Source organism: Mesoplodon densirostris, chromosome 10 (assembly GCF_025265405.1).
Source record: "Mesoplodon densirostris isolate mMesDen1 chromosome 10, mMesDen1 primary haplotype, whole genome shotgun sequence".
Taxonomy (NCBI): domain Eukaryota; kingdom Metazoa; phylum Chordata; class Mammalia; order Artiodactyla; family Ziphiidae; genus Mesoplodon; species Mesoplodon densirostris.
The window spans coordinates 92,270,283-92,296,450 of NC_082670.1; the positions used below are offsets into that span (position 1 = coordinate 92,270,283).

The window sequence follows — 26,168 nt, forward strand, 5'->3', positions numbered from 1 at the left end:
TTTTATTCTAGGATAAAAAGTATAGAAGAGGGGGCTTCCCTGGTGGCGCAGTGGTTGAGAGTCCGCCTGCCGATGCAGGGGACACGGGTTCGTGCCCCGGTCCGGGAAGATCCCACATGCCGCGGAGCGGCTGGGCCCGTGAGCCATGGCCGCTGAGGCTGTGCGTCCGGAGCCTGTGCTCCACAACGGGAGAGGCCACAGCAGTGAGAGGCCCGCGTACCGCAAAAAAAAAAAAAGTACAGAAGAGGAGGCAATTAAAGCTTGAAATAGATTTTACCACTAAGTTGGTGGTAGCCAACTTAGTCTGCTTGAGACATCTGTATCATTAACCAGCAATGGAGAAAGCCCCGGAGCAAATGACTAACAAGACACAATCCCAAAAGGCCAGTGAACTGGTGGCATCAGCTGGAATTGGCGGTGAAAATATTCCTAAAACCAGTGGTTTCATTGCAAGATTCTTTGAGAAACGCTTAAGACCCCCAGATTGCCAATTTTATATCATGTAACTGGGATTCTGCCTCTCTCTTTCCCTGGGCAAAAGATTGGCGGTCCCGTTTCTAGAGAAGATAAAATAGATTATTTCTGGACTATAAGAATCCAGGCACAGTGGTGGTCATCATGTTGAAACACGAGGTTCAATCTAAAACTTAAATATGAATGCTGAGACCACAGACCTTTCTTCCCATATAGCTCTCAGAACCTCGCAAGGAAAATTATGTCTTCCAAACAGGGATTTGGAAGAAATATCTTTGGGGATTTAAGGACACTGACATCAGGAGTTTCCCCATTAAAGTGGCCCAGCCAGAGCTTCCTACACTGAAGCGTACAGCTGACAAGTTCCCTCCACATACCTCCAAACTCTTCTTAAATCTTAATGGAAATCCAGAAATCACTAGATATTTGGAGAAACACTCTACTAGGAAAGACAGAGGTCAAGACAAATAAAGAGAAAAACATCCACATAGAGGAAGACCATCTATGAAGGATGAATGAAACTTCTAAAAAAAATTATCATCAGTATTCTCAGAGAAATAAAAGAAGGTATTACATGAAGAAGCCTAGGATTCTATTTTAAAAATGAAACATTTAGAGGATTTTAAAACTTCATAAATTTAAACTGCGGTAGTAGCAATGAACAAATCAATAGAAGAACTGGGAGAAAAAGGTTTTTATTCAGAAAGTAGAATTAAAAAACAATAAAACCAATGATATGGAGGATAGCAATACAATGTTTATAAAATTAGAGGATAGATCAAACATCTAAAGAACAGGAGCCCTGGAAAGAGAACATAGAACACAAAGGATAGGAAATCAACAGTGAAACTAATTCAAGAAAATTTCGGGACTTCCCTGGTGGTCCAGTGGGTAAGATGCCACGCTTCCAGTGCAGGACACCCAGGTTCGATCTCTAGTCAGGGAACTAGATCCTGCACGCATGCCACAACTAAGAAGCCTGCAGGCTGCAATGAAGATCCCGAGTACTGCAGCTAAATTCTCTTCCAGGGTAAGAAGTCAGTAGATGAGGCATATGTGACATAATGAAGAAATATATATTTGGTCTCTGGTCCCAGTTCCTGACACAGAGTTCCTAAAACCCTTGTAATTTCTTGAATAATGGGTGTGATAGAGGCATCTTACATAGAGCTTCTTAGTCCCTTGGGATTTCCTGGTTAATAGGCGTGTCTTTTTTTTTCTAATGAGGTGACTCTTGGTGGACTTCTGGATGGGGGCCGGTCACTAGAAAGACCAAGCCATGATTGGAACTTTCAACCCTACTCCCCATCCTCTAGGAGGGGAGAGGGAGATTGGAGATGGAGTTAATAATTGATCATGCCTACGTGATGAAGCCTCCATTAAAATCTGTAAACGATGAGGTCCAGAGAGATTTTGGATTGGTGAACACATCCATGAGCTGGGAGGGTGGTGCAAACTTTATGGAGACAGAAGCTCCTGGGCTCAGGACCCTTCTGGACTTCACCCTACATAGTCAGTGTCATAATTGAATTGTAGGACACCCAGTTGGTGTCTGGAGTGTGGGCGAATTGGTTGGTGTGGGGAAAAGCCCCACACATTTGGTGCCAGAAGTTGTGAGTTCGGAGAATTGTTTTTCTTTTAGCATGTTATTTAGAGATGTGGAGGTACATACCCAAAGAATCAGTTTAAAGAATTGGAATTGGTTGTTTTTGATGAGAGAGGGAAATGTGGTGGGAGATGTTGAGGACATTTTTTATGTATTTGTTCATATGTCTGTTTGTCTGTCTATCTACATTAAATTATTTACCAAGCCTTTGTTAACAGTTCGACCCTTGTGTTTCTCAAATACTAGAAAATTACTCACTGGTAACTCTTGGAATCAATTTAGTGGCTAATGATCAGCTCTTTAAAAAATTAAATAACTAAAGTAGTATCGGATAAGGGACATGCGTTACTATAGTAAGGACAAATATATATATATATATATTTTTTGCGGTATGCGGGCCTCTCACTGTTGTGGCCTCTCCCGTTGTGGAGCACAGGCTCCGGACGCGCAGGCTCAGCGGCCATGGCTCACGGGCCCAGTCGCTCCGTGGCATGTGGGATTTCCCCGGACTGGGGCACGAACCCGTGTCCCCTGCATCGGCAGGAGGACTCTCAACCACTGCGCCACCAGGGAAGCCCAGGACAAATATATTTTTGAAAATGTTTCTGTTTTATATATTTATGTGTGCACGTACTACTAGTATCATGATATAAATGCATTTCTTACTGTGGGGTGCAGTTGAAAACAGTGTGAGAAATGAGGCTTTAAGACAGGTCTTCAGGACATACCACTGAAAGGAGAGATCTGAATGGTTGGTGGTCAATGACCAGGCAGTGACTGTCACACTAGTACATTCTGGGATCCTCAGGTTCATGATTTCATCAACTCTTCACTTTTTGAGGAACGTACTGATTGGTACCATTTTTTTCTAACGAGGATACTGAAGTTGGGGGAAGTTAAATCATTTTCCTGGAATAAATCTTAGAGCCTGGATTGGAGCCCAAGTTTCTCCCATAGTATAGTCTTTCTGCCCTGCTTCTTGTAGTTTCTAAATGCCAGAATTTTCTCCTGTGTTTGTAGAAAAGATTCCCAAAATTTTTCAAAATACCTCCTTTGGAAGATTCCCTGGAACCTTCCATCCTTATCTGTTAAATGGGTATAAAAATAGTACACATGTCTTTGTTCACACTCACTTGTTCAGTGAAGCTATTGTATTTAAAATTGCTCCCCTCCCTCACTTTATTTTTTCCTCTATGCTACTATCTTTAAAGTTAGAATACTATATACTTTACTTATTCATTTTATTTTTGGGTTTCTCTCACTAGCATGTAAGCCCTATCATGGGAAAGGTCTTTGGTCTCCAACAAGGAGAGTAGTGCACTGCACATGTTAGCAGAGGGCACTCAATAAAACTATTGGGATGTTTGGATGAGAAGGAAGGAAGGCAGGAAAGGAAGGAGGGAAGGACGGGAAAGAGGGAGAGAGGATGGACGATCGGATGCATGAATGAACGGACTTACAATAAGGGCTTTACCAAGTTCATCAAAGGGTCGTAGAGAGGATTTGAAGATTTAACACTTATAACTTTCTGGACTTGAAGCCAGTATATATTCAGTACATGTTAGTTGGATTTGATTCTCAAATACAAGGAAAATGAAAACATTTGTTGAAAACCAGTCCAATTCGAGGGAAGAGCTACAGTTCCTTGTGACCCAATGATCCTGTTTCCAGCAGCTCCCTAGCAGAGAGCACGTTCTCTGGGAAGGCATCATCTGACTAAGAAACTGGTCTCTGCTTTAAATGACAGTTGCCAGGGCTAACAGGATGTCTACAGCCTGCAGGAGAAGATAGTGTGTACTTGCTGGCCGGGATTGCAACACCTGATAAGAGGAGGAAGCAAGCCAAAGGGATGGAAGCAGATGGAAGATCTGAGAGAGCCATTATCTCAGAGCATGCCAGAGAAACCAGACACCTTCAGTAACGCAAGGCCTGTGGAAAACGTCCTGCATGCAGTTATAACAGCTGACCCAACAGCTGAGATGATGAAATCAAAGACCAAACACAAGCTTGACGAGCCAGACTTTTAGGAGAAGCGTCCTGAACAAAGCCATCATTGATTTGCCCAACTCAGAGGCAATCTGAATCTTGTTTGCATGGAGATCAGAGATTAAACTCATCAGAAGAGTCTACTTCGTTGATGGGAATATGTGTGAATGTAGTAGCCAGGACATGGGTACAATCTGCTCTTTGTTAAAACTTCACAAAAATGAGTATGTAAGTTATATGTCATTCCACAAGAGGGCACAATAGAAGCAAAAATTAAAATTGATGTAATTTTTCTCCTGGGCCACTGCATTTTAAGCTAGCAATTTAGTGACCCTTAAAAATCTCCAAACAGTTTAAGTGGTGACTCACTATTTAATCAAGAATGGATATTTATTTTTGTACAAGTTCCCAATGGAACGGGGAAGAAAACACTATATGGGAATGATACATTTCAAGTGTTCATAATTCTCTCCCCTGCCTTAAACTATTTTAACATTATAAAGGATGTTTGAGAATATATAGAATCAAACAGAAAGTTCTTTGTTCTCTGCACATCCAAAACAAAAGGGAAACATCTCAAAGTAGAAAATTAGAAAGTATGTATAGAGTGAATCCATTGGTATTTTTAAAAATCCAAAATATGTGTTGGTGGGAACATAAATTGGTGCAGCCACTATGGAAAACAGTATGGAGGTTCCTTAAAAACTAAAAATCGAGTTACCATATGATCCAGGAATCCCAGTCCTGGGCATATATCTGGAGAAAACTCTAATTCAAAAAGATACATGCACCCCAATGTTCATAGCAGCGCTATTTACAATAGCCAAGACATGGAAGCAACCTCAGTGTCCATTGCCAGATGAATGGATAAAGAAAATGTGGTACATATATACAATGGAATATTACTCAGTCATAAAAAGAATGAAATAATGCCATTTGCAGCAACATGGATAGACCTAGAGATTATCATGCTAAATGAAGTAAGTCAGAGAAAGACAAATATATGATAGCACTTATATGTGGAATCTAAAAAAATGATACAGATGAACTTATTTACAAAACAGAGACAGACTCACAGACATAGAAAACAAACTTATGGTTACCAAAGGAGAAAAGGTTGGGGAGGGATAAATTAGGAGTATGGGATTAGCGGATACAAACTACTATATGTAAAATAGGTAAACAACAACATCCTACTATATACAGCACAGGAAACTATATTCAATATTTTGTAATAAACTATAATGAAAAAGAATATATATGTGTATATTTGAATCACTGTGCTGTACACCAATAAAACACAACATTGTAAATCAACTGTACCTCAATTTAAAAAAATCCAAAAGTATGTGCATTTGTGTGTGTGTATATATACACACAAACATTCATATACACAAACATTCATTCAGTAATACTTATTCAGCCCCAACTATGTGACTGGCCCTAGAAATATGACTGTGAAGAAGTTATCCAAATTTCCTGCTTTCATGGAGCTTACATCTTAGTCAGGGAAGAATGACAAAAACAATTAAAGTTCATTTCAGGTAGTAATAAGAATAATGGGGAAAAATTCAAGTGTTTAGAGAGTGATGGGGAGTGGGGCTCTCTGAGGAGGTAACAGTTGAGTTGGGATCTGAATTCCTGGCCTTGCAAAAGTCACATATATAGATAAATGTGTAGAAACTGTCTGGGGTGATATTCACTGAACCCTTATGGTTAGTTAATGCAAAAAAGAGGAGAGAGGGTTGCAGGGGCATGGAGTGATGGTGTGGTGGGGATAGGCAGAAAAAGAAAAATTTGAATTTCTTATTCTGTGGATTGCTAAATTGTCCATACTTTTATAACACACAAGCATGAATTTGTATATTGTATAATTTAGACAATTTTTTAAAATGGCAAACCAGTCAGAAAAAAAAAGAGCATCAAAGCTTTTCGTAATGTATAGAAACTTTTTGTTCACATTTGCAAATACATACAGGCATGCCAGAATTACAGAAGGTGCTGGCCTCTTTCTGACCAGGTGTTCTGGTTCTGGGTATATTTACATTAATACAAACAGTAAATGTGGCAATGATAACAGAGAAAATGATGATGGTACTGATCTATTTATTTGTCTCCCTGCCATCTGCGTCCCTTCCCTCCTGCATGCCACTCCTGGATTTTTGGCTTCTGAATGATATTCTCATATGGATTCTCAGCCCAGAGCCTTCCCAGAGTCTCTGTAGGATCAAGTCGCACCCCCTCAGCCTGGTGTTCAGGGCCCTTTGCATTCCGACCGAGTGCACTTATTAACTTTTCAGCATTACTCCAAATCATGAATTCCCATTCTAGCCAGGCTGCTCTGCCATTGTCTTTCCGAGATGCTGTGTGTATTACCCCCCTCCATACTGTTGCTTGGGGACCACGCCCCTCCATTCTTCCACCTCCAGCCTCACTTATTAAAATCATGCCCAGTAATTCAGAACTCAGCCCAATACCCTGATAATCTAAGCTCAGAATTTTCTGTTTCTTTCAAAATTATTTTTCAAAGGCACATACAGGCTCGTGAGATCAGGTATCAATGTGAATTCATGTTTTTTTTTAATAGATAGTTAGGTAGTTAACTAGATAGATAGAGATATGTATGTATACTACTTGGGTAGTATACATACATGTACTTCCTAGAGACCCACTAAGAGAGGCTAGAAGCAGTGACACCCCAGTAGCAATGAGCACACCTTGCACCCAGATCTTGGTTTCTAAATTCCATCCTCCAATAAAAGGAACCAGGGCTCCTTGTAGAACTTGTTGATTCTAGAACAGAGGGCAGGGAAAGTGCAAGACGAGCCTGGAGTGTCTTGTGGTGGTAGAAAGTAAGGATGTGGAAAAAAAGGAAGGGTGTGCATATTGAAAGCGCACAGGAGCCAATCTGAAAGAGCTCCAAATGACCAAAGTTGAAACAGCTTGAGCAACAAAATAAATAATTATTTATTTTAAAATATATATCAAATTTTAACCCCCAAACAAAATAATTTTCCTAAGTCCATACTAATACAAATAAATAACTGAACAAATAAATGGATGGGGAGAAATGACAACTCTTTCTTACAGAAGAATTCAATTAATACATGTAGAAAGAAATGTGGGAAATAGAAAATCACCATTAGAATACTACAGTACTAATTACTGAAGGTAAGATCTGCCAGTGAATACTAAAATTAGGGGGTGTAAGTTTAACCAGAAACAGGATATTTTCATGGTTTCAAAGTGTCTCCTTTACAATATTTAGTAATTACCAAGGAGAAATGGTAAGTTTACTGTGAAGAATACTGATAGACAGAACCTTAGCCAGCCAAGGGACCAAGGGTCACGTCACCAGTAACGTATTGATATAACAACATCATGTACACCCAGAGACGGGCATGCACAGAGAAAGGACACTTCACCTCTGTAGTATTTTTCCTGACAGTGCATACCCTCATTCTACTCATGAGAAAACACCCAAATTGAGAGACTTTGTACAAAATAGCTGACCAGTATTCTTCAAAGCTGTCAAGCTTGTGAATAGACAAGGAAAGACTGAAGAACAGTCACAGACTGGAGAAGAGTAAGTACTCCTAACAGCTCAAGGCACTGTGAGATACCAATTGGATTTTGGAACAGAAAGAAGACATTAGTGGAAAAACTGGTAAAATCAGAGTAATTCTGTGGTTCATAGAATTGTACCAAGGTTAATTTCTTAGTCTTAACAAAGGTTGGGCGGTTAAATGAGATATTAACACAGGAGAAGCTTGGTGAAGAGTACACGGGAGCTCTCTGGAGTTTTTGCAACTCTTCCGTAAGTCTGAAATGATCTCAAAATAAAAAATTTAAAAAACACATGCATACATACATACAGGCACATTCTAGGGGTCCAGGTCAGACCTAATAATTCAGAATCTGGAGGAATCTGAGGTAGGGCCTAGGAATCTGCATTTCAACCCAGCTTCTTAAATGAATCTCATGTACGCTGAGGTTTAAGAACAATTGCTCTAGCACTAGTCACATCCATCATTCCCGTTGTGAACAAGCACAATTACTGCTTTGCGGTGGATGAAAAACAACATGGTAGAGCACAAGGAGTGTGAGCTTTGGTGTCAGAGAGCCCTGGTTTCATCCAGGTGCTACCATTTACCAGTGCTAACCTTAGGTAAGTTATTTAAGCTCATCTATTAAATGAGAGTAATAATACCACTCTGGCAGGGTTGTTGAGGCACTGGAAACAATGTACTATGTATAGGAAATGGCTGGAATGATGCTTAGCACATAACACATGCTAAAAAAAACAGAGGGATTATTATTCCTTTATGTGTGTAAGTTACTTTATTGACAAAAATATCTGCTGATTGGGCTTCCCTGGTGGTGCAGTGGTTGAGAGTCCGCCTGCCAATGCAGGGGACACGGGTTCGTGCCCCGGTCCGGGAGGATCCCACATGCCGTGGAGCGGCTGGGCCCGTGGGCCATGGCCGCTGGGCCTGTGCGTCCAGAGCCTGTGCTCCGCAAAGGGAGAGGGCACAAGAGTGAGAGGCCCACGTACCGCCAAAACAAAGCGAGGAACCTAAGTGTCCATCAGCAGATGAAGGGATAAAGCAGATGTGGCACATATACACAATGGAATATTACTCAGCCATAAAAAGAAATGAAACTGAGCTATTTGTAGTGAGGTGGATGGACCTAGAGACTGCCATACAGAGTGAAGTAAGTCAGAAAGAGAAAAACAAATACCATATGCTAACACATATATATGGAATCTAAAAAAAAAAAAAGGTCATGAAGTACCTAGGGGTAAGACGGGAATAAAGACACAGACCAACTAGAGAATGGATTTGAGGATATGGGGAGGAGGAAGGGTAAGCTGTGACAAAGTGAGAGAGTGACATGGACATATATACACTACCAAATGTAAAATAGATAGCTAGTGGGAAGCAGCCGCATAGCACAGGGAGATCAGCTCAGTGGTTTGTGACCACCTAGAGGGGTGGGATGAGATGCAAGAGGTAAGAGGTATGGGAACATATGTATATGTATAACTGATTCACTTTGTTATAAAGCAGAAACTAACACACCATTGTAAAGCAATTGTACTCCAATAAAGATGTTTAAAAAAAATGCTAGCGAGGTAAGGAAATGGGATGATATACATATGAAGCGACTTAGCTGTACCATCAACAGAGGCCTGGAGGGTGACGCATTGGACTACACCAGCAAAAGAATGATATTCAGCATGGTAGGTGTTCTGTTGGTTTTCTCTTCAGGAACTTAGGTCTTCTATTCTTCAACTATTCACAGACCTTCTTATTTCTCAGGACCTGTCCTTTCTTCTGTAATCAGCCTTGAAACATATTTAAAGTTACAATGTTTCTGAGACAGTTCAGCAGTTGAATTCCTTACTTTGTGTAAATATTTATTGGATGCCTAATGTAGCTATTAGGCATTGCATTAGGCACATAAACTTTGAGGAGTTAACTAGACCCAGAAGGTCCCTGTCTTCATGGAACTTCTATTGTAATTGGAGGAGGCAAGCAACAGACGAGAAAATAATTTAACAAAAGGCCGCTGGTTGCAGAGAGAGGTACATAGCGTGGTGTGATGGGGAGCCTGGAGGGAGAGAGGAAGGAGGCTCTTGGGTAAGCCTTTCTGAGGAGGTCACACCTGAGCTCAGATCTACAGCATGAGTTAGAGCTGGGCATTCGAGAATGGTAAGTGGAAAGCTCTGCCTCACATCCGGGAAGCTGTTGGTAGCACTTCCCTCACAGGCCGGGGAAGATGCTTATCCTAAATCACAGGAGCTCCCTAGAGCTTAATCTCCAGACCCAAGGAAAGGGGGAGAAATATGAAGTTACTGCTAATTGATTTACATCAACAGATACAATTTGGGGACATCATTTTCACCCTAATCATAGTTTTGATACTTCAGGCAATTATCTAAAATGAAAGCTCACACACAATGAAACTGAGTAAAGCATCAGGGCTGCACATGTATTTCATAATTGATACTGTTTTTCAGCAAATTTGAGCACATTATCTTCTTCACCTTGGGTGCATTGAATTTCCGGAATGAAGTGAGAAAGAACATTCCAAAAGATGATTCCATTATTAAATGAGATAGTTTCTACTTTGTTTTCTTTCTGAAAGGGGGAAACTAACTGTGTTAGTTTCTATCTAAAGAAAGACTTAAGAGCATCTCCCACAGAGGAAACCCTGGCTGTAGGCAGGAAGAGAAGTAGGAGCTCGTTAACTTCCTATTAAGTCCATTTTCCTCCTCACCCTCTGTTGACTTCGACAGTAACTGAGCCATAATGGAAAGTTGTGCTAGGAGGTGAAAGATCACCACTGATAGGAACTCGGTCCCCTGTGGGGACAGAGTGTGTCCATCCTGCAGAGCCTTTTAGGGACCATGGTTCATGTGTAAGGAAAGCACAGTGAAAAGTCTTGAAGGGCTTTAAAGATGAAAGGGGCATCCTCTAATGTAAGTTTTTTTAAAAAAGCCCTCTGGATCTTTCATAACAATAAGGCTCAGTCCCTCAGGAAGGTGTATCTACCCTAAATGAGTATGCACCTAACAACAGAGCCTCCAAATCTACAAGGCAAAACCATGCTTAGAGAAATAGACAAATCCACACTCAGAGTGAGAGACTTCAACCCTCCTCTTTTGATAATTGTCTGTTAGTGTGAAAATAAATGATGGCTCCCAAATCATATCTGTTTTTTGTTTGTTTGTTTTTTGGCTGTGCCACGTGGCTTGTGGGATCTCAGTTCCCCAACCAGGGATTGAACCCAGGCCATGGCAGTGAAAGCCCGGAATCCTAAACACTAGGCCACCAGGGAACTCTCCCAAATCATATCTGTTGATGTACATGAATTTGCAGTAACTTCATATTTCTCCCCTCTTTCTTTGTGTCTGAAGATAAAACTCCATAGAGCTCCTGTGGTTATAATAAGCAAACAGAAGATCAGTTAGCACCTAGAAATCCTTGACAACACTGTCAACCAACTGACCTAATTGGCAGCTACAGAATTTACAGAATGCTTCACCCAACAACTGCAGAATAATAAACATTCAGCATTCACCAAGATAGACCATATGTGGGCCATAAAACAAGTCTCAGTGAATTTGAGAGGATTGAAATCATGCAGAGAGTGCTCCCTGACTATAAGGAAATTAGATTAGAAATGAATAATAAAAAATTATCTGGAAAATCCCAAATATTTGGAAATTAAACAACCATCCTTGTAAATAACCCATGGGTCAAAGAAGAGATGACACTGGAGATTAAAAATCCCTCTGGCCGCTCTGTGAGGAATAGATTGAAGGGGAAAGTGTGTACACAGGGAGGCCAGTGAATGGACCCTTCCAGAATTCTAGGGGAGCTGTAATGGTGCCTTGAACTCAGGGCAAGGCAGTGGAAAGGTAGAGAAATGGGCAGATTCAGATGTATTTTGGAGGAAGAACACATGGGACTTGCTGAGGATTGGATGTGGGCAATGGGGATAGGAGAGGAAACATCAGACCTCAAGGTTTCTGGTTCATGTCATTTCACATCTCCCCATGGCTCTTAGGATCACATCCAAATTTGTCAGCATAGCTCTTGATCGGGCCCCTGCCCACTTGGCCAGCCTAATCTCTCCCCACCCCTGGCTCCTGGCTCTCCCACTGTAAGCTCTGGCCCCACCAACCAATTTGCTATCCTCCCTGGTGTGTTGCTCTCTCCTGGTCTCTGGGCCTTTTCACATGCTGTTCTATTTATCTTCAGGACTCTTTGCCCTGCTCTTCACTTGCCTATCTCTCAGCTTAGTTGTCACTTCTGTCCTTTTTTCACTCCAGAATGGTTTAGTAGCCTTGCCAAGTGCTTCTGTGCTGCTCCTACCATTAGGCACATCTTATTTTGCTTTGCCTCTTATCTGTCTGCCCCACTAAAGTTCTCTGAGAACAGAGCACATGCCTCACTCTTTTACTAACACCACTACTGCAGCCAGTTACTGGGCTATGAATCAAGGAACTAGCCCTCCTGAGAGTGAGCCCATAAGAACGTCACATAGCATTTATTGAGTCTTTACTGTGTGTATGTCAGGGGCTCCACATGCATTATCTCATTTAATCATCCTGACAGCACTCTGAAGTGAGTGACCAATCCCATCTACAAGATGAGGAAACAGGGAGTTCCCTGGTGGTGCAGTGGTTACGACTCCGTGCTTCCACTGCAGGTGGCACGGGTTCGATCCCTGGTCGGGGAACTAAGATCCTGCATGCCGCACAGCATGGCCAAAAAAAAAAAGGTGAGGAAACTAAGGCTTAGAAGGCTTAAAGCAGCTTGCCCAAGACCACAGTTTGTAGTGGAAACAGAATCCAAACACAAATGGTTAGATTTCAAACCCCGAACTTTCAACCACAAAGTTGTACTGTCAAAGTCAGAACAAGGTTGCAGCAAAATGAACTTGAAGGAGAGCCAGTGGCCCCTGATAATCTTGTTGCCCGTGGCCAGAGGCAGCTGCCCAGGTTGGGGTGGTGAACGGAGCCAGAGCAGCATCGTATACAAATAGCTATTGTCTGTCCTCTATTGCCCTTCTCTAAGAAAACAGAGGCCTCATTTCTAGTGCTAATTTCCATAAGGGAATTAGAATGGCTAATTTTATATCCTTTTGGTAAATATTCCTCTGCCCATTATAAAGTGGCCACAGTGATCCTCTTCAAATTAATACCACCAATAATTGCTGCAGAATTAGCCTCCAGAGACACAATGTTATAAGAAGAGTGGAGTTTTTCTCCTGGTCTTTTATTTTTTCAGTTAAAGAGTAAAAAGCCCTGGTGCTCTTGTTTTCAATCGAGGTAATATGTGGATTATGATACTAGAAATGTTCGAAAACTTCAACTTTTCTGAGCTTGACTTTGTTTATATAAAAGACACTTTGTGGTCGACACATGCTTTGAAGTGCTGTGAGCATTGATGTGCATGGTAACTAATTACACGTGAGTTTTAAAAGAAAAAACACGGAGACTTCTTAGAGTAGCAACACCGTTATTTATTGAGTACTTACTACGTACCAGCCACTGTACCGAGTTCCCTGTGTGTGTCTTATTTCACTGGATGTTAGTGACAACCCAAAGACAGGGGACGTGGTGGAGGTCTTGCTTTCCACTTTTTATATATGGGGAACTGAGGAACTTGTCCAGAGTCACAGGGCACATGATGCCAGGATTTGAACTCAGGAATGCCAGACTCAGTATTCCTAAGGACTATCATCTATTCCGTCTCTGAGATGTACCATTAGGGCTACTTTTGTGTGTCAGTTTTGAAATATGATCTACCTACCAAAAAGAGACCACTGAAACGCTGTATGCTTAGTTTAACACGCTCACACCTGTGTAACCACTACTGTGGTCAAGAGCTAGACAAACGACCATCACCCCAGAAATCCGCCATCAACGCATCCCTTCCTAGGACCACTACAGTCTTCTTTCTATTTCAGGAAGGGCACATGCAGAGGAGGAGGGAGGGAGCGAGGCTTTAGCATCTGCCAACTCCAGTACATATGTGCCAGGGCCAGGCAGGTAACTCGGGAATGACACACATCAGGTGCAATCTCAGTTAAAGGCGATTCCATCATACCTGTTGCTCAGGTTAAAATCCATGGAGTTGCCCTTGACTTTTCTCTTACTCTCACATTCCACATCCAATCTGTTGCGGAAATCCTGTTGGCTCCATTTCAAGCTGTGTTATGGATCCAGCCACTTCTCACTCCCTGGGTTGTTACCACCTGGGCCAAGCCGCCATCGCATCTCACTTGAATTATTAAAGTAGCATCCTAACTGGTCTCCCTGCTTCCCCTGTGTGACCCAATTGTCCTTTCTCCGTGTAGCATCCAAAGTGATCCTTAAGCTAAGTCAGACCATGCCACTCCTCTGGTAAAAGCCCTTCAATGGCTTCCATCTCACTGACAGTGAAAGAACAAGTTCTTTCAAAGGCAAACAAAGCCCTAAGTGAAGTGACTGGCCCCCACTCTGCTCCATCCTCATCCCTGGCTCTTCGTTGCCCACTGTGGTCCAGCCACCCTGGCTCCCTGCTGTTCTAAGAGTGGTCCAGCCTCCGCTATTTGTACTTGCCCTCTTTCTTCTCAGTGAGTCCTTCCCAAAGTCCCTAATTAAAATTGCAAGCCCCTTCCTACCTGGGACCCCCGCCCCTCTCCCTGCTTTATTTTTAACCAGCTTCTATACTGTATAATCAATATATTTATCTTGCTTATTATTTCATGATGGAATGCCTCCATCCTGAAGGGTTTTTTAGTTTTCCCTTTTCCAGACCTTTTTTCAAGTCTTTTTGTTTTCTTTTTTGTTTTGATGAAAGATGGTAACACTTTTATTTTATTGAAGAAAGTGATGATAACTTTAACAATAGCATTGATTTAAGACTGAGAAAAAAATTAATCAAGCCAGTGAGCTTGAATTTAGGGACTAGATGTCTGCATAACCCTTAATTGATTAAAACATTAATATTAATACAGTTTTGTTTAGGCCTTGTTAGATAATCAGCCATAAAGAGAAATCTGTTCTCTTTCACATGGGTTGAAATAGCTTTCTCGTCCTCTGATTCTCTAATTCTAAATTAGCTTTTTAGTGAAACACTGTGCAGTCTCTCATTTCCTTAAACACATTCTAGAAAGTGACTTTACCGTGTTGCAACTTTATTAGCTCCAAATCCAGCGATTGTTAGCATTATTTGACACATTAACTTGGACAGAACACTTTTCGGTGCATTAGTTTTCCTTCCCAGTAAAATAGGATTGGCAGGATGTTGAGTTCTCTGGGTGGTCTTGAGCATGCAAAACATCAAAATTGTATTTACATGTGATAAGTAACTTGTGTCATGATTGTATAATTTACTATTACTTTTTTTTTCTTTTTTTTTTTGTGGTATGCAGGCCTCTCACTGTTGTGGCTTCTCCCGTTGCGGAGCACAGGCTCCAGACACGCAGGCTCAGCGGCCATGGCTCACGGGCCCAGCCGCTCCGCAGCATGTGGGATCTTCCCGGACCAGGGCACGAACCCGCGTCCCCTGCATCGGCAGGCAGACTCTCAACCACTGCGCCACCAGGGAAGCCCACTATTACTTTTGAAGAGAGTTTGCCCTTCTTCCACAGTACTCTGGAGTTGTGATTTTAAAAAAAAACAACAACAACTCAGCAGACTAGTGCTAATCTGTGGCAAAGTTTTTACCTGTCCATGGTTAAATAAGAAAAAATAAGTATAGTGTGGTAGATGTTTGTTTAAGTTTGTGTATTCATTTTAAAGAATTCATCCTAATTCTGGAATTAGGATCTTTAAACTGTTAAGACGGATGTCTTCTTTTATGACATGGTAGATGATCATTATTTTTTTAATTTCATTTTATTGATTTGTAAATTCTATTCCTCTAGTAGATGAGGAAGGAAAGATAAATCCTGCAGTTAATCATGTAAGTTTTGAAATTATTCAAGACTGAAATCTCCATGATGCCTGTACCATACAGTGCCCGTGTTCATCAGTTTTAAATATTAGAATCTCAATGGAGTGGTGTCTTAACTTGCCATAACAAAATACTGTAACCGGATGGCTAAAACCACAGAAATTTATTTTCTTATAGTTCTGGAGGCTAGAAGTCTGAGATTAGGGTGCTGACATGGTTGGGTTCTGGGGAGGACACTCTCCCTGGCATGCAGACTGCTGCCTTCTCACTATGTTCTAATGTGGCAGAGAAAGAGAGAGAGAAAGAGAGAGAATATGAGAGCAAGCTGTCTGGTGTCTCTTTTAATGAGGACATGAATCCCATCTTGAGGGTTCCACCATCAGGACCTCATCTAACCCTAACTACTTCCCAAAGACCCCATCTCCAAATACGCTCACATTGGGGAGTTAGGGCTTCAACATATGCATTTTGTAAAGACACATTCAGTCCATAACAAGTGTTGTTGTGATTTTAGGATGATGATCCTTCTTTGGTTAAGCTACCTCTAAATTGGGGGAACAATGGCAAAACAAGGCAAATAACTCTATTACTAACTATGACTTTAAGGTCTCAAACCCGGGCTTCCCTGGTGGCGCAGTGGTTGAGAATCTGCCTGCTAATGCAGAGGACACGGGTTCGAGCCCTGGTCTGGGAAGATCCCACATGCCGCGGAGCAATTAGGCCCGTGAGCCACAACTACTGAGCCTGCGCGTCTGGAGCCTGTGCTGCGCAACAAGAGAGGCCGCGATAGTGAGAGGCCGGCGCACCGCGATGAAGAGTGGCCCCCGCTCGCTGCAACTAGAGAAAGCCCTCGCACAGAAACGAAGACCCAACACAGCAAAAAGAAATTAATTGATTAATAAACTCCTACCCCAAACATCTTCTTAAAAAAAAAAAAAAGTCTCCAAGCCAAAAAAATTTAAAAAAATAAAATAAAATAAAAAATAATAAAGTCTCAAATCCCAGGGCAAAATTCTGGTAAACGAAGCATTTAGCATAGCAAAACTTATTTACTTAAGGTGGCTGGCTTGAATGATCTACAACAGAGATTGACAAACCACAGCCTTTGAGTCAAGAATGGATTTTACGTTTCAGATGGTTGAAAAAAATCAAAAGAAGAAGGCTTTGTGACATCTGAAGATTAAATGAAATTCCAATTTTATTGTCTCTAAATAGTTTTATTGGAACCACCCATGCTCATTTGTTTATATATTGTCCATGGCTGCTTTTATGCTAACAGCAGTTAAGTAGCTGCAACAGAGCCTAAAATATTTACTCTCTGGCCCTTTAGAAAAAAAACATTTGTCAATCCTTGCAGACAAATCTGGCCAATGACTTGTTTTGCCTATTTCCAAGTCTAAATCTTAGCTGAAAATACTATTTCAAAAAGATGCAGAGCCATATGCATCAACACTAAAAGAAATGGATCCAGAGACAGAGTATTTACCCTAAAGCCTGGCATGAGCTAATCTACGGATTGTCCACTTCAAGTAGTCTAATGCTAGCCCTAGCTTTTCCAAGAAAAAACTGAGAAAGACAGATGGCCTTATTGGAGGAGGGAGGAAAAGAAAGCCACAGTCATTTGCTAATGTTTTCATTCCTTGCAACGTTCAACCCTTAATAAACATAGTCCAGGGTCCTGGAATTGGACCAATCTGAATCAAGATGGATCTTCCTTTGAGTCTCTACCCTTTGACTGACCCTTATCCCTGAAGTCCAAGGAGAAGGGAGGAATGGAAGCTAAGAGTGGGACCCTTTCTAGAATTAACATTAATCAACAAAATCATTGGCAGTGTTGACTTATCAGGCTACTTCCCTTTGTTTCTTGTTTTCCCCCTCCTCACCCAATACACACAAAGGTGATTTTAAAGGATGTGGACTCCCTTCTCTACGTGGACACCGATGTTCTCTTTCTGAGACCTGTTGATGACATCTGGAAGCTTCTGAGGCAATTTAATTCCACGCAGCTTGCGGCCATGGCCCCCGAGCATGAAATCCCCAAGATCGGCTGGTACAGCCGCTTTGCTCGGCACCCTTTCTATGGCTCTGCAGGAGTTAACTCAGGAGTCATGCTGATGAACTTAACTCGGATAAGAAGTGCCCAGTTCAAGGTAAGGAAGTATGTTATATTTCCTTGTTTAAACATCGGGATTTTGTCTCCTCAACAGTGACGTTCCAGGAGTTTCAGTGTATTGATTTTGGAAGTAGCTGGCTTGAAGGTGAGAATGGAAGAAGCCAGGGAAGAGAAAAGTATTTGGAGAGTTATGGAATATTTGTTGGCTTAGGAAAATTCCAGGTGATTATGGAATTTAAACTGTTCAGCAGAGTTACTATTGGGGAATATTATGTTGCATTTCTGAATTCCATGTTTAAACACTCTGTGTATCCCAGGCTTCAAAAACCCTGGAAAACTTTGTGGAGTTACCCTAGGGATATATTTATGTAAATGTACAGAGATAAACATACGAGGCTGTTCATGGCCTTGTCTTTTTTTTTTTTTTTTTTTTTTTTTTTGCGGTATGCGGGCCTCTCACTGTTGTGGCCTCCCCCGTTGCGGAGCACAGGCTCCGGACGCGCAGGCTCCGGACGCGCAGGCTCAGCGGCCATGGCTCACGGGCCCAGCCGCTCCGCGGCATATGGGATCCTCCCAGACCGGGGCACGAACCCGTATCCCCTGCATCGGCAGGCGGACTCTCAACCACTTGCGCCACCAGGGAGGCCCATGGCCTTGTCTTTTATCCTAGCAAAAAACTGGAAGAACTTAAGTGAACATCAGTAGAGAACAAGTCAAAAAAATTATCCTCCTATTAAAAAGAATTAGATCAAATCTACAAGTGAGATAAGAGCTCTAAAAAATATTAAGTGAAAAAATTAAAATGCAACAGAGCATGATGCCATAGAGGTGATCCCTTTTATGCCTTAGAAACTTCCAGAAGAATATCTAAGAGACTGGTCATTAATTGTGGATACGTCTAGGGAAAGTGGGAATGGGAATTGCAGGAGGCAGGAGGAAAACTATTTTTACTTTTTACATCTTTGTGTGCTGGTTGAATATTTAGTCTGAATATGTTGCTTTTGTCTTAAAAGTAAATAATTTTTTAAAAAAATGTTTATTGGAGTGTAGCTGATTTACAATGTTGTGTTAGTTTCAGGTGTACAGCAAAGTGAATCAGTTATACATATATGTATATCCACTCTTTTTCAGCTTCTTTTCCCATATAGGCCATTACAGAATATTGAGTAGAGTTCCCTGTGGTCTACAGGAGGTCCTTGTTGGTTATCTATCTTATATACACTAGTGTGTGTATGTTCATCCCAAGCTCCTGATTTATGCCTCCGCCACATGGGGCATGGTTTTCTGAGCAGAAGCCGTAGGCCCAACTGCCAGTTTCTGGTCCACCTACCATCCATGGGTACACCTATAATCGCCAGCCCTACTTCTGCTTTGTCCTATGCCTTGAGGCCAACAGGTCCCCTCCTCTGCTGATTTCATTTTCATTCTGGGGAGCGGGGCGGTGAAGGGGAGAACCCATCCCTGTACATTGATTCTCAGCGGATGAGATGTATTTGCCGTGCCTTAGCCACTCTGATGGTTTTCTCTTTTCCAGAACAGCATGATTCCAACAGGCTTGGCTTGGGAGGACATGCTGTACCCTCTGTACCAGAAGTACAAGAATGCCATCACGTGGGGAGACCAGGACTTATTAAATATTATCTTTTATTTCAACCCAGGTAGGTTCTCTTTCAAGAATGCAGTTCTCAGAGGAGTCCGCCCACCTCGCCCCACAGAGCACATTCCAGCCTGGGCTGCATTGGCGAAGCCTGAATTGTGCCTGTGTCCCCTGCAAAGGGTGCCTTTTCATCGCCCACCCCACCCCCTCCCCGGGGTCTCACGCGGGCGGTCCTTGCGCCGCTGACACAAAAGGCCAAATGTTGAAACCCCCAACACTGGGCTCCATTCTTCGAGAATATCTTTTAGGTTTTGCCACGCCATTCTTCCAAGAAGTACAGGCAAAATCAATGGGCGGCACAGAACTAAATGAAAACATTATAATCTAGGCACAAGGCCCGCCATAGCCTGAACAATTGCTAGACTGAAGGGAATTGATTCTTGGGATCCTTACAATAAAGTGACTTGTTCAGGGTTAAAAGGGCCTAGAAGAAGGACTCGGATTCCCACATCCCTCTTTCTTTTCACCTAGGGCTAAAGAAATTCGTCTTATATTGTTAAGTCAGTGTTTGGGTAGTTGGGGAAGGAAAGAGATGTAAATTTCTGGTCTGTGTTTTTGTATGAACACCTAAAGCTAAAATTTTTCCTTCTTTTCTTTCATCTTTGCTACAACCTTATTTGATGGTATTAAAACCAAAAGCATGTTTTCTCTTTGAGAAAGATCTCTAGGGAAAAAAAGCACTCTTCACCCCAACCTCCTCAGGCCTCTCCTGTGTCTTTAAAAATCCTGAACTAGAGACTCCTGTTTATAAAGACTTCTCTGTACGTACCTTTTTTTGTTTTTTAACAGAATTCTGAAATAAAACCTAATCTCACATGCCCTTGGATCAAAAAGGAGCAAATCCTGGAAAAGAAAAAAAGCAGGTTGATATGGAACGGGGTGCATTTCTGGCAGAGTCCCAATACCAGTTCATTTGATGAAGGGGATGTGTTGGCTGTTCGTTTGTGACATGTTTTAATCCATCTCACTTTGATAGCACCAGGGATCAACGGGGATTTGAAAGTCTGCCCCTCCTTTTTCTTCTAAAGCGGATTTCATCTTTTTTTCTAGGTGTAGTTATACTGAGTAGGACTCTTGGCTACAAATAAAAGGTCCCTGGAGCTAGTCTAAGCACAAAGGATACTTTTTTTTTTTTTTTTTTTTTTTTTTTTTTTGCTGTACGCGGGCCTCTCACTGCTGTGGCCTCTCCCGTTGCGGAGCACAGGCTCCGGACACACAGGCTCCGCGGCCATGGCTCGCGGGCCCAGCCGCTCCGCGGCATGTGGGATCTTCCGGGATCGGGGCACGAACCCGTGTCCCCTGCATCGGCAGGCGGACTCTCAACCACTGCGCCACCAGGGAAGCCCAGGATACTTTTTTTTAATAAGCAAACTGGTGTCCTGTAGAAAACTAGGGCAGAAAGGCCAGCAGGCTGGGCCCAGGACCTAAAGCAGGAGAGGGAAAAGGATGAGGAACCCAGGTTGGACTTTCCTTCTCCTGGTGAGACTGTGTATTCCTCTTTGAAGGTTCTCATTCTGTACTCAAAGCAAAGTACCAAGGTTTCATGCTCCACGTCCAGCCATATGGAAAGACTAACTTCATCCCAGTTCCAAATTCCTGGGGGAGAAATCAGATGTTGGCAGTGTGGGTCCCCTAGGCCAGGAGCGTGGAGCTAAGGAATAATGGCTGACATTGATTATTTACTGAGTGTCAGGTGCTGTTCTGAGCATTTTCTTATGTAATCCTCACAACAACCCTGAGAATACAATCCCCATTTTATAGACAAAGATACCAAGGGAAAGAGAGTTAAATAATTTGTGGTATAGCTAATGAGTGCCAGAGCAGGGGCACACACCCAGGCCACTCCAACTCTGGCCCCGTGTATTTGGGGGTGAGGGGAAGGTCCCAGAGAAGGGGGGCTTCTAGAGAGCTGGGCAGGTTTCCCCAAATGTGTCTCTCTCTCCTGCATTATTTCTGCTCTTTAAATATTGCATTTTTTCTTCTGTGTTGTGTGGCTTAAACTCTCTTCCATAAGCCTATCTGTCCATATTCCCAAACTGAGGAATTCAAAACATTTGCATAGTTGCCTCCCCAGAAATCCTCTTAGCCTGTTGCAGATTATTTGAGGACGTGACCAGTGAGTAAATAACACTCAAAGACGGTCGCAAGCAGCTCTGCCATTAGATGCGAGCCCCTTGTCTTTAATTAGGGCTGAAAACCAGCTGAGTTTAATGGCGTCACACTGCCCATCTTAGGTCCACTGAGTACAAGGATATTATAAAATAATTATGAAGTTGTTCTGAATCTTGGGTCTGAGCAGTAGCAAGTAAATAACCGAGTTTCCTAAATTTAGATCAGTGAGTATTAGGTAATTCCTTTATTGTTCTTTGTATGGCCTGCCTTTGATCTTGCATGCGTTATCCAGGTACTTTATCAAACATGAGCTCTTTGACCTGAAATCCAGTGATATCCATCATTGAAAGGTTTTTCTTTGTTTATATTGATTGGGAGCATTTTCTATAAACCAGAAATAACTATATTTGAAAAAAAAAAAGTGTGTCACCTTTATCCCTGGAAAGGAGAGAGAGAAAATTAGCCATGACTCAGGAGATAAACATGCTTATTGTTATGATTCTTTGGGTTGCCATTAGTGAAGCAGTAGACACAAAACCCAAGCCCATATCTAGAATGTTTTTATTATTATAGCCTCTCGTAGCCAATCACATCGCTTTTTTTTTTTTTTTTTTTTTTTTTTTGCGGTATGCGGGCCTCTCACTGTTGTGGCCTCCCCCGTTGCGGAGCACAGGCTCCGGACGCGCAGGCTCCGGACGCGCAGGCTCAGCGGCCATGGCTCACGGGCCCAGCCGCTCCGCGGCATATGGGATCCTCCCAGACCGGGGCACGAACCCGTATCCCCTGCATCGGCAGGCGGACTCTCAACCACTTGCGCCACCAGGGAGGCCCTACATCGCTTTTAAAATGTGTTTAAAAGCCATTAGCTTAAAAATGTTTTAAAACTCTTGCTATAATTAGATAGTAAATGCCTGTGGGTGTGTAATTGCCGTGCTGGGTACTAGACTGACTCACAAGAAGACAGCTGAAGCCCATGGGGGACATGCAGGTAGCTCATCCCACAGGACATTTCCTGGCAGGTGAGCCAAGGCAGCTTCAAGGGGTGAAAGACTGAACTCACATATTTACAGGTGAATTTGAGTCAAGAGCAGACTTCTGTAGAAAGGGTAGATTTGACAAGGGCTAAAAGAGAAGCCTATGTAGAAAGGTATGCTTGGATTCATGCACTTAGGTTGCAGGGAATAAAACTTAACTCAGATCACCTAAGTAAAGGTCCAGGTGCCAGTCCCATGAACACATGGGTCAGATCATGCCAGGCCTCATGAGAACCATCTCTGGGTGGCTGCTCAGGATCAAAGCTCATTTCGTCATCCCTCAGAGTCCTCGTGGTATATGTTGTGTTGCTTCTCTTCATGCCCATCTGATTCCATTCCATCTGTCCAGCAATAATGTCTGCTTGTACGTGGTCCAACCCCAAGTCAGCACAACCTTACAAGCCCATGCCAATGCTGATGGGTTGTCTAGGTTTCTTAATTCAGATTCTTGAAGGTAAGAGAGAGAGGGGGACGAGGGGTTGGGCTGTCCCGGCCTATTAACTGATTCCCAGCCCAGCTATGAACTGGTTCTCTTTCGATGGGGAGACCACCCTTGATCCAGTCATCAGGGACCAGGAGAGCAAGATCACATGGCATTTTCCTCTCTCAAACATGAACACCGAGGTCTGTCCCTTCTTTCAAAGCAATTTCTAGAAAATTGGGGGTGACCAGGGGAAGAAATGAAACCAGCCAAGTATAGATGACAAGGCAGGGCATCCAGCCAGATGAGAAGCACTAGGGCTCTGTCCACGAAGAGAGAGAAGAGCTGAAACGCGCATGGAAGGTACATAGATCGTCCGTGAGTTGAATGTGATACTGGGGAGTCGGGAGGGTTTGCTGGGGCCACAGAGAGCAGGACACACAGTCACACGGAACAGGCCTCCTCAGAGGCCCTGTCAGGCCTTGTTCTCATCCTGCCTGGGTGTGCAACCACACTATCTACTCACCTCACCAAAAGCTTCCAGCAGCTTGTAGTTGTGAATGTGTTTTGGGGTGGACAGGCCCAATTATTTGGTTTTAGGACTGTCCTGGAAAACTGGAAACAGATCATTGTTTTGGGGGTCTGAGAAGTTCATGAGCTCTGATACGAAGCTCAAGAATGAAGATAGGGGCTTCCCTGGTGGCGCAGTGGTTGAGAGTCCGCCTGCCGGTGCAGGGGACACGGGTTCGTGCCCCGGTCCGGGAAGATCCCACATGCCACGGAGTGGCTGGTTCCGTGAGCCTTGGTCACTGAGCCTGCACGTCCGGAGCCTGTGCTCCGCAACGGGAGAGGCCACAACAGTGAGAGGCCCACGTACCGCAAAAAAAAAAAAAAAAAAGAAAAAAGAATTAAGATCGTAGGGTCCTTGTGAGAAGAGGTTACATCTACTTTGTCTTCATTGAGTGATTCCAGTGTGAGGGTTAGTGCCTTAACTGGAGTTGATCTTCAGAGGTGTTGGCTGGTTGGAGGAATGGAATTAAGAGACTGGAATGGAAGAAGGAAGGAAATGGAAGAGAAAGAGCACAGCCAGGAAAGTGAGAGGAAGGGATGTTGGGGAGAGAAAGGAGAGGGAGAAAGCAGAGAAAGGGGAAAGATACAGAGGGTAGAGGAATGAATACGCTTTGATTCTCCCGTTCCTTCAGTGGATATCTTTTGAGCACCTACCTACTAGGTGCCAGCCACAGGGCTAGGCAGAGGGGATATGGCGGCATGCAGAGGAGACAGAGTCTCTACTTTTACAAAACCTACCTTGTATTGGGAGAGGTCAACTTCCAAAGAGTAACAATGAGTCATTCAAAATCACAAATTGTAATCAGTGCTATGAAGGAAACAAATGAGGGGTTGAGAGAGCCACGGTCAAGGCTGGGGAGAGAGGGTTCCATCTTTCAATTGTGTGATCAGAGACATCTTGGAGGAATGTATTGCCCTTTTCTGGAACAAGGTACATTCTGGAAGAAGGAAGAAGAGGAGGCTGGGAAAGCTCCATTCCAGAATGAGACATTAAAAAACAAAGCAGGGGGCTTCCCTGGTGGCGCAGTGGTTGAGAGCCCGCCTGCCGATGCAGGGGATACGGGTTTGTGCCCCGGTCCGGGAGGATCCCACATGCCGCTGAGCCTGCGCGTCCGGAGCCTGTGCTCTGCAATGGGAGAGGCCACAGCAGTGAGAGGCCCGCGTACCGAAAAAAAAAAAAAATGCACATCAAACAAAATGCTATGAGTCATGCAAACAGCCTCCGTTCTGTTGATATAGTGTAGTAAGTAGCAAGCCTATTCCACCAGGAAGTTAAAATGATCAGACATAAACTATTCCATAATCTTAGAGACCCCAAGAGTAGGAAATGATCAGAAATGTAAGGAGAAATCAATTCACACAGTACTTTGCAAGTAGTTAGGAGGCTCTGGAAATAAACATAGACTCCGGAAAAGGATCACTAAGGGATTTCAGACTCATAAATAATCAATTAATGAGCTGCTTTATCTACGTAAAATGGAGAGGAAGAATAGCAAAGACCCAGGGTTTGAAGAGAGATTGGCTTGAAAAATAATTTTTTAATAAATTGCAGTGTTTTGAGGCTTTGGAATTTAAAAACCATTCACTGTATTATTTCCTCAGCAGCAGAAAAAAATAACCTGCACATTTCACCATGCTGTCATTTTTAAACATTAGATTTTGACAGCCATGATAATCTTGCTTAAACTAGATTCGTTTCAGTATAGTTATTCATCGTGTGCCAAATAACCATCATTAATCCACGCCCCGTGTTCATCAGCTGCTCTACAGAGGTTTTCCATCTTCAGCCCAGCCCAGGGTGCTGCTGTAGCCCCTCTCCTCCTCCTTGCCCCCATGGAGAAGGAGATTTCACAGTGTAACCCACGCCAAATGTATCTGTGAATGAAAAGTCACATCTGTTTTATTCACCTATGCACTCTTTTTTTTTATTGGAGTATAACTGCTTTACAGTGTCATGTTAGTTTCTGCTGTACAGTGAAGTGAATGGGCTATATGTATACATACATCCCCCAGCCTTTGACCTCCCTCCCCCGCCCATCCCACCCATCTAGGTCATTACAGAGCACAGAGCTGAGCTCCCTGTGCTATACAGCAGGTTCCCACTAGCTATCTATTTTACACATGGTAGTGTATTTATGTCAAACCTAATCTCCCACTTCATCCCACCCTAACCCTTCCCCTCTGTGTCTACATGTCTGTTGTCTATGTCTGTGGCTCTATTCCTGCCCTGCATATAGGTTCATCTAAATGTCCACCTGTGCACTCTTGATTGCCCTTTCTTTTAGTAATAGCACGCAGTTCTCTCAGGGGAATTACTCTTCCCCCATTGCATGCAGTCTTAGAGCCCTGCCCGCCTCTGACTCGCACTTAACTAGTCACACCATCTCCTGGGAACCTGAGTCTGGGAATCCAAGAGCAGAAAGTAGGCAAGGCTGGTCCATCCTGGCAGCAATGCCAAGAAGCTGACATTAATTAGTCCCCACACCCAGATCCCAGGAGCCACCCCACTTCCTGCCCCAATTCAGCTTTCCCTCTGATTTTATGAGCTACCTCCTCTCTTTCCAAAGGAAAAAAAAATATTTTTTGCCTCACATGCTAGAATCAGAGTTGATTACTTGCAACCTAATATAGATTTATATTTCTTGAATATTTTAGGGCAAAGCAGTCTATTTATATAACAACTTTCCTAGCATTATCTTACCTCTTTGAAGAAATCGAGTTTGCCCCCCACCCCCG

General features: G+C 43.0%; 1 protein-coding gene across 1 annotated transcript in view; it reads left to right on the top strand.

The window, feature by feature from the left end:
* GXYLT2 (glucoside xylosyltransferase 2) overlaps positions 1–26,168 on the top strand; it is an 83,120-nt gene that overhangs the window by 42,354 nt on the left and 14,598 nt on the right. Inside the window, exons 4-5 of the mRNA XM_060109171.1 lie at positions 17,424–17,675; positions 19,173–19,296. Of these exons, the coding sequence (XP_059965154.1) occupies positions 17,424–17,675; positions 19,173–19,296 (376 nt within the window). The remainder of the gene's footprint in view (positions 1–17,423; positions 17,676–19,172; positions 19,297–26,168) is intronic.